Here is a 9,431-nt window from a genome sequence, read left to right on the forward strand (position 1 = left end):
CATGTCCAGAGAGGGGCAACAACGGTGGTGAGGGGTCTGGAACACAAGTGCTGTGAGCAGTGGCTGAAGGAGCTGGGGTTGTTTCTCCTGCAGAAAAGTAGACTCAGAGGTTACCTTATCACTCTCTACAACTTCCTGAACTGTGGTGTTAGCCAGGTGAGGGTTTGTCTCTTTCACCAGGCAGCAACTGACAGGATGAGAGATCACAGTCTTAAACTTTGCCAAGATAAATATAGGTTCAATATTAGGAAAAATGTCTTTTACAAGAAATGTGATAAAATTCTGGAATGATCTCTCCAGGGGTTGGTGGAGACACCATCCCTATATGTTTAAAAAAGATTAGTTATGGCAATTGGTGCCATATGGAGGTGTTAGGCAGGAGCTGGACTTGGTCTTGAAGTTCTCTTCCAACCTCGTGATTCTGTGAATTCCCAGAGTCTTTCAGCTGAAGTCTCTGTCCTGTCCTTTCCCTGGGTCTGTGTTGCAGATGGAAGCTGCTGGTGCCATTCTCACCTTTAACCCCTGATTTGAATGGAGAGAGATGTTCATGGGTGTGTTAGTCAGGCATTGCTCAATGTTTATGTGGAATTTCTGTATCCTCATGGCACCAAGGAGACCATTGTGGCACTGTGGAAAATCTTGAAACCAAAAAGCCACTGAGACATTGGGGCAGGATGGTACCAAGGAGATCATTGAGATATTGCAGATCCAAGGACACCATGGTGGCTCCATGGAAACTCCTGGGATCATGGGCACTGTGAATCAGCAGGGCCTCATGGAACCAAGGAGTGAATTGTGACTGTACCAAACCTCTTGGAACCAAAGAGCCATTGTGGAAATTCAGAGCCTTGTGGACCAAGGGGACCACAGTGACACTGTGGGGTCCATGGAACCAAGTGGCCATGGTGACACTGGAGCCTCATTGACCAATGGTGCATTGTGACACTGCAGGGCAGTATGGAATCATGGAGACAAATGTGATATTACACAGTGTCATGGCAGCAAGGGGCCATTGTGACACTGTGGGGCCTTGTGGGAACAAGGGGCATTTGTGGTACCATGGAAATTGTGACAATTGTGGCACCATGGAACCAAGGAGACCATTGTGACACTACAGGACTCCATGGTACTAAGGAGTCATGTAACAGTGTGGGACACATGGAACCAAGGGGGCATTGTCACACCGTGGGGACTCATGGAATTGTAGAGACCTTTGTGACACTTCAGGGCTTCTTGGAATGAAGGGACAGTTGTGATACTGTGGGGCCTCATGGATCCAAGGAGAGCATTATGACACTGAACCTAATGGAATTGTTGCAAATGATACAACTATTAGGGTTTTTTAAATGTGACATCAGTCAGGGGTTTGTTTGCCTTTGCCCAGGAGGTGGGCAGTTGAAGTTTCTCTTCAAAAGACTCTGTTCACCAAGGTTGGGTGAGGCCTGATGGGTTCAACATCTACAGACTGGGAGTAATCAGAAGATACACAGGAGGTAAACGAGCATTGACAAACATCACTTGCAGTGTGGTTGAAGACACCAGGTCTGGGAAAAGATTGGTAAGACAATCAAAGAATGAGGGCCTAATTCACATCAAAGGAAAAGGGATCAATAACCGACAGTAGATCAAATACTAAGAATTTAGATCAATTAATTTCTTCAATGTAACATGAATTTCTTTGGGTTTTGTCTGCATAAATATGTGAAAAGCCTAGTAAAAAAACATGTGTGATGGAATGATTTTCACTGCACAAAACAGGCACATGTGGGCGGAATGATTTCTATTGCATATGCTGGCCACAATAACATCCTGGCCAGAATAAAGTAATGCCTAAATTCTCCAGCACTGAGTAGATGTTGGGGAGTTTCTGTTTTTCATACAGTTTCAGTGTCAGTCCCACTGAGGTTCATCACCAACAGAAGTTCTTCCTGAACTCCTTGGAGGAGATAATTGGTGGGCCTGGTTGCACAAAGTTCTCAGAGCAAAAGCAAAGCCCAAAGTTCTCTGAAAAACCTGCAGTCCCTGGGATCATGAAGGAGCCTCCCAGGGCCATTCCTGACCAAGGCTCCCCAGGGACTGGTCCCAGCAGATCCCTGAGGCCACTGGGATGTGGGGAGATGCTGAAGGCAGCACAAGGGGTAACAGTGCCCTGTCTTGCTCAGGACAAGGTGTCTCCTCAGAGCCCTTGTTGGCACAGATCCTGATGTGCCCCAGGGCACCAAGACTTGGCTTCTCCTGGGCACTGCCAGCCCTGCCAGGGCCCTTGGCCATTTCCAGCACAGCTTGTCCTGTGCTGTCCCTCAGCTGCTGCTGTGTCCCTGCAGGCTGCACTCTCCCATCTCACTGCCCCTGGATCTGCCCTGCCACTGCCAGCCCTGCCCTGACCTCTGCCAACGCTCATCCTCTGTGCCTTGGGACACACACACGTACTCATCCTCCTCTTCCTGGGTGCTTCTCCTGCCACAGCACTGGCCTGGGAGGGTTCATTGCTCATAGGAGCTGCTGTGTTTGTACTGGTTCATTTTATAGCTCTGCTTCTGCCTGTCTCTCAATTCTGTCTTCAAAGAGCTCTCCAAGGAATAGATTAATTGAACTGTGGAATAACAGAGGTGGGAAGAGTCCCCTGAGCCCCCTTGGCCTGGGTGTGGCTGGCATGGAGTTCCTTTCGCCCAGGGCAGCCCTTGTCCTGCTGTGCTTGGCTCCTGTGGCTGGAGTGGGTTTGGTCCCAGCCCAAGGTTTTGGCTGTTCCTGAGCAGGACTGGCCCCACATGAGGCATCTCTGCAACCCCTAAACTAATGGGCTGGAGCGGGGCAAGTGTTCTTGGGGACAGAGGGATGGGACAGCTGGGCTGTACTGACCCAAGGGATCTTCCATTTCATGGGATGTCCTGATCAGGAGGGACGAGGGGGATAAGAAGGCCTCTGGATTTTCTGTATTAATACACTTGTCTTCTAAAGCAACTATGACATGTGTTGAATTCTTGTGCTGAATTCTTGTCTCTCCATGGTTTTCCTTGCTTCTGCATTTGGCCCTTGCTTTGTACTCCCCCTGACATTAATCTCTCTTTATAGTGACCCACAACTGTTCACCTTATTTTCTCCTGTTTTCTGTGTAAGGAGGGACCGTGACAGAGACACTCTGTTGTCACTGGATGCCCAGAGAGGTTTAACCACAGCCACCTTGCCCAACTCTGGTTTTATGGGCTCCCCCAGAAATGTCAGGGCTCTGTCAGGTGCCCACCCCTGAGCTCATGCCCTGTTCACAGCCCCAGGGGTATCCAGGGACACGAGTCTTTCCCTGGCACACACACAGACAGTTCATAGCAGCACAGCAGAGGCTCCCTGGGCTCTGCTGGCACTGCCAGAGCCTGGCAGGGACCTCAGTCCTGCAGGTGTCACCCTGCCCTGCCCCTGCCCGAGGTGCCCCATGGCCAGAGGGGTGGACACAGGGAGCTCTGGGCACAGGAGCTCATCCCAGCCCTGCATCCAGGATGTCCCAGGGGATGTTAGATTCTGGAAACTCCAGGAACAGCTGAAGGTGTTTGTGCTCACTGGGTTTATGTCCCTTCAAACACACACAGGATGTTCAGGGCTGTGGAATGTTCCTGCACTGCAAACACAGACTCCTGACCCAATCACTTGATGTCTCTCCACAGAGGGAAGAATAACCTCTGTGCCCTGGGTGAGAGGGCACTGCTGGAAGCAGCTCTGGCTTTGCAGGGACACTGCTGGGACAGCCCCACCCTGAACACTGCCACACTTTGGCTGTCACTGCTGTTCTCTTCTCTGGGGCACTGTGTTGGGCACATCCTTGAGAGCAAACAGGGAAGGAGATTGAAGCTTTCAGGCCCTGCACTGGAGAAATGCCCTTGCATGATGGAAATGCTGTTGCAGAGCCCAGCTCTGTTCCAGCAATGCCCATGGCCTGTCCCTGACTGCAGTGCCTGCACAGTCATACAGCAGGGACTGGGACCGAACTGAGAGAGACGTGAGACCTTAAACTGACACAGGGGCTCTAAAGGGGAGTGTGGAAGTGAAGGAAGGGCAGTTTATGGAGCAGAAGCCCTGTGGGTGCCTGGCAGTGAGGAGCACTGCGATTCTTTTTTCACACCAGCTCTGCACAGAGGCACCAACCCTGCAGCTCCAGAGAAACCAAACATGCCAGTCAACTATGGAATACAGAGTTTTTCATTTTGTGTAAGCACAGATGTAGTACAGCCCTTGGATTATATAGCCTGTGGTTCACACTAGGAATTCAAATACTGAATTAAAAGGGGTAATGACAAAGATTTTCCTGTGAACAAATTTTAAGAAGTGTGATACCTAAGCCAGCAGAAAAAACACAGGACACAGAGTAGGCATTACTGAGTAATATCATAATAGTTATACAGTAGAATGAAAATTTATAACTTGTGAAAAGCATTCATGATGATTTTTCTCAGGCCAACCTTGAGTTCCTGGTTTCTCAGGCTGTAGATAAGGGGGTTCAGGGCTGGTGGCACCACCGAATACAGAACTGACAGGGCCAGATCCATGGATGGGGAAGAGACTGAGGGGGGCTTCAGGTTGGCAAATGCAGCAGTGCTGAGGAACAGGGAGACCACAGCCAGGTGAGGGAGGCAGGTGGAAAAGGCTTTGTGCCGTCCTTGCTCAGAAGGGATCCTCAGCACAGCCCTGAAGATCTGCACATAGGAGAAAACATTGAACACAAAACAACCAAATACCAAACAGCCAGAAACAGAAAGAAGCCCAAGTTCTCTGAAGTAGGAGTGTGCGCAGGAGAGTTTGAGGATGTGTGGGATTTCACAGAAGAACTGGCCCAGGGCATTGCCGTGACACAGGGGCAGGGAAAATGTATTGGCTGTGTGCAGCAGTGAATAGATAAAGGCACTGGCCCAGGCAGCTGCTGCCATGTGGGCACAAGCTCTGCTGCCCAGGAGGGTCCCATAGTGCAGGGGTTTGCAGATGGACACGTAGCGGTCGTAGCACATGATGGTCAGGAGGAAATACTCTGTTCCAATGAAAAAGGCAAAGAAAAACACCTGAGCAGCACATCCTTCATAGGAGATGTTCCTGGTGTCCCAGAGGGAATTGTGCATGGCTTTGGGCACAGTGGTGCAGATGCAGCCCAGGTCAGTGAGGGCCAGGTTGAGCAGGAAGAAGAACATGGGGGTGTGCAGGTGGTGGCCGCAGGCTACGGCGCTGATGATGAGGCCGTTGGCCAGGAGGGCAGCCAGGGAGATGCCCAGGAAGAGGCAGAAGTGCAGGAGCTGCAGCTGCCACGTGTGTGCCAATGGCAGCAGGAGGAAGTGGCTGATGGAGCTGCTGTTGGACATTTCTTCACTCTGGGCATTGTGGACTGTTGAAAGAAAACATTGATACACTGGGATAGAATTTCTTGTGTCAATGCTATGTTTTTTTCTTACTAATATACTCAAAAATGCTTCTCTTTCTTTGAAGAAACGTCACTTCTTTTTTTTTTTTAATTTTTTTTAGTTGGGTGTTTTACTGTTAACATATTGTCCCTTTAATTGAAGGGGCAGAAATCCTCTTTCAGCATTGAACTCAGCCTGAACAATGGGGAGCCCAGAGGGAATACAAGGCTCCTTGTGCCCCAGTGCAGTCACACCTGCTGGTCCCACACAGCTGGCACTTGGTCAATAAACCTGTCTCTATTTCAGTGTGACTGCACTAAAAATGTGCTGGAAAAATAAGTAGGACTCTTTGAATGGTCCAGTTTCAAAGTCAGTTTCTTTGAACCCTTCTCTCTTTCCTGGGCACCAGAAGAGGGAGGGAACCCGGCACTGAAACGCTGCAAGCCAATTTGCTGCTGCTGCTGTCTGTAGGCACAGGAGGGTGAGGAGGCACTTTGTGAGGGAGATCTGAGGCAGATGTGCTGATGCCTAGTGGGACAGTGCAAGAGTCTCAGTGACACAGACACACCTGACAGCCCCTTTCCCTTGCCTTGAGGAGAAAGCTGAGAGCAGCCCTGGCCATGCAGCACCATCTGCATAGCAGGAGGAATCTGTCCTGATGGGGGTGGCTCCTTCCACCTCCAACTTCTCCCCACAGTCCATAGGGAGCTGCCAGGCAGGCTGAGAGCTGCCCCTGGCAAGTGGCCCATCCTCTGGGCTGGCCAAGAGCCCTGAGGGCTGCAGGAGCTGCTCTGCAGGACAGCCCTGGGCAGCCCTGGCTGCAGCCCCAGCTTCAGCCCCTGCAGCCATCCCTGGCAGCAGGAGCCATCCTGCCCTGTCCCTCTGACAGTGCCAAGGGCAGCCCTGCTCTGCAGCACATCCTCCTCCTCCTCCTCCTCCTCCTCCTCCTCCTCCTCCTCCTCCTCCTCCTCCTCCTCCTGTGCCTCAGAGAAACTGGGAGAGTCCTCCTGATGCATCCCCCAGGCTGTGGGGTGTGCTGGCTCCAGGAGATCCCTCCAGGAGCACAGGGGACATTGCCCTGCACCCACAGACTCACCATGTCCAGGGCTGTGAAGGTGTTTCTCCAAGTGAAGTCTCAGCTCAATGTCTTCCCAGTCCTGATTGCCTTCAGCCTGTCTGTGCCTGGCTCCTGTCCCCTCTGTGCCTGCAGGCAGTGCCCTCAGCCCTGCTGGGCTGGGAGAGAAGCTGCTCCTCAGCAGAAATCTCTTTTTGAAGCTTTTCCTGGTTTAGCCTGGGAGCAGCCTCTGTGCCAGGAGACCAGCCCAGCTCAGCAGCAGAGACACAGAACAAGGATTTTAATGACCCTCACAGGGATTTGGTGCTGTTTACATCTGATTAAATCCCTCAGTGTGTTAAAGAAACTTCTCAAGAGTTCAAAGTTAAATTGAAACACCAAATTTTCCTGAAGTTTTAATGGATTCTGCTGAGGGATATGTCTTTTCAAGTTGATCAAACTTTGCTATTTTTAGTGCCCCCATACCCTACTAACTCTTTCCAGTGTGTCAAAATACAGGCTAAAAGACTAACCTTTGAAATCTCCTTGCTTTGTCTAGTACTCATTATCTCCTCCTTCTTGTCTTATCCTGTTTCCACCCAAATCTCTCTCCACACAGCCTCACAGTCCTTTGCCCATCTTTCTCCCACACTGATGCCTGAGTTGCAGGTATTGAATGTGATTTGCCACACACAAACTTTACGATCTTAGGTTCAAAATCAGCTTGGTTAGGATGTCTCGATTTACACTGAGGGCATAGACCTTGCTGTCTCTCAGAGGAACAATAACAACGTTTTTCACAAATCTTGCACTGTAACAGTAACCATGCAGAATGCCAACTTCTAGAAGCCCCAAAAGCCTCATAACACCCACAAAATCAAGCTATTCCTCTTCTCACTTGAATGTCCAGACCCTCTTGTGCAGACTCTTCCCAGTCCAAAGCTACCAAACTCCCTGCTGAAGTTCGATATATTCCATCCAGTTAACAATACAGAAAACAGAGGGAAAAATTACCAGTTTGCTGCAATTGTAACTTTTGTCACAAGGTGGCAATATTACTCTAAAATACACAATGACCAGTGGGGCAGGGAACCGGTTAAGCCCAAACACCGAGTGTTACAGGGAATGCCGTCCCCCTTAAACCGGAATTACCCACACACAGCCCGAATCCAAAAGTCAAAATCACTGCAGGGAAGGGTATCTCTTTATTAAGGGAGAAAGCATCCACCTCTTGTCAACACAGCACACAGTATACAGCAATTTTAGCGAACTCCCAATCACTTTGTTCTTCTCCAGCTGTTTCAGTTTCCCAAAATGAAAACACAGATCCAAGCTCCCGCTCACTTCTTCCTAAGTAAATCTCACCAGTCACACAAACAGTCATTCACAGAGGCAGGACCCAATCAAAATAATGATTAAAATAGCAGCAATAAACAAGGATTTGCCCAGTTCACCCAAAGAACTGCTGGTGGATCTCCCCAACAGAACAAACCCTTTCTGTGGCCACTGCACCCTCCTGATGCTTGCAAGCAAAACTGCCCAGGCTTGAGCTGAGCACAGAACGTCTTCTGCATCTTGTCAGCTTCCTTTTAGCCATGTGCAGGCCTGACAGGCATACACATCATTTTAAAGGTACAATTTTGTCTGCAGTCCAGCAACATGTCTTGTCTGTCCCCATGATGAGCAGCTGAGGACCGGAGATCCCTCCAGGAAGGTCCCAGAGACATCCATAGCCCAGGTTGCTCTTGCAGCCAAACAGAGTTTCTCATGGCAAACTCGCCAATTGATTGAGAAAAAAGGACTCTCCAGCCAGTTTAAGTTAGAAAGTAGTATATTTATTACAATGCTGGGCAAGCCCAGGAGAAATCGTCCACAAGGATGTGCAAAATACCCAGGGCTTTGCCTTATTTTTTCCATCAAAATCTTACATATTCATTTAGCTACCCAATATGCCTATAGATATTAATTACCTAACACCCCATACCCTCACTTTGTATTAAAATTAGCTCAAAGTTCTTTTGCACAGTCCTTGCGCAATTCTTTCCTTCAAATGGGTCAGGGGGTGTTTGAAATGGGTCAGAGGTCTCCTAATGATGAAGTCAGGGAGCCTTCCTTGCCTTCAGCTTTTCACCTCGGTATTGTTCCGAGGTTCTCGGGCCCTTTGACCGTAGTTCAAGTTCCCAACCTGGTTCTGGCTGGTTGCAGGGCCCAGGTGCAGTTATGGTTTCTTCACTTCAACAATATTCCAACTGCTCAACTTGACACAACAAAGCCAAGCAAGTGATTTATTTTCATATCTCTACTGGCTCAGCCACTGATTATTAACTTTCTACATTGTTTCTACTCTGATCATTGTATGTATAGCTTCTATTCCTCAGCTAAGCTCTTAACCCTTTAATTTTTGCATCAGAAAGATGATGTTATGATAGATACAAACACAATCAAGGTGTTGTATCAGGATGATCTGCTTGGAGTGTGGTGAAAATGGCTTGAAAAATGCCCTGTTTGCAAAGCTTTCAGTGGTGGATGAAGAAAGGTAAGTCATGCTGCTTTTGGTGTAGAGGAAATGCTGAAACCAGCCAGACTCATTTAAACTCTTCCTGTCCTTGCTGGGATGAGGAGCCCCTCAGCCTTCCCTGCTCCAAGCTGGACAAGCCCAGCTCCCTCAGCATCTCCTCACAGCCAAAGGGCCCCAGCCCCACCTTGGAGGCCCTTCCCTCACCCTGCTCCATCTTCCAGACACCTTTCCTGCCCTGGGAAACCCAAACCAGGCCCCAGTGACCTGGATAATCCATGTCCTTGATGTCCTAGTCACATAGCCCCAGCCCCTTGTCCCTGTGTCAAGCTCTGGGGTTGATTTGTGGAACATCCTTGGTGGAAGCTGTGGCCCAAATGGACTGGAGGAACCCAGGGGAAGGGGGGACCCTTCTGGGCATGAACAGCATTGGACTTCTATGAGTAAACTGTGAGTGGATGCTGAGGCAGAGTGACCAGCCGGAATA

General features: G+C 49.6%; 1 protein-coding gene across 1 annotated transcript in view; it reads right to left on the minus strand.

The window, feature by feature from the left end:
* Positions 1-6,631, minus strand: part of LOC306816055 (olfactory receptor 14I1-like) — a gene marked incomplete at its 3' end in the record, with an annotated part of 31,188 nt that extends 24,557 nt beyond the window's left edge. The window contains exons 1-2 of the mRNA XM_079332551.1: positions 6,472-6,631; positions 4,449-5,359 (exon numbers count right to left, since the gene is read on the minus strand). Of these exons, the coding sequence (XP_079188677.1) occupies positions 4,449-5,336 (888 nt within the window). The 5' untranslated portion in view covers positions 5,337-5,359; positions 6,472-6,631. The remainder of the gene's footprint in view (positions 1-4,448; positions 5,360-6,471) is intronic.
* Positions 6,632-9,431: the final 2,800 nt, after the last annotated feature.

This window comes from Erithacus rubecula, assembly GCF_903797595.1.
Source record: "Erithacus rubecula genome assembly, contig: scaffold_354_arrow_ctg1, whole genome shotgun sequence".
In the NCBI taxonomy this organism is placed as follows: Eukaryota; Metazoa; Chordata; class Aves; order Passeriformes; family Muscicapidae; genus Erithacus; species Erithacus rubecula.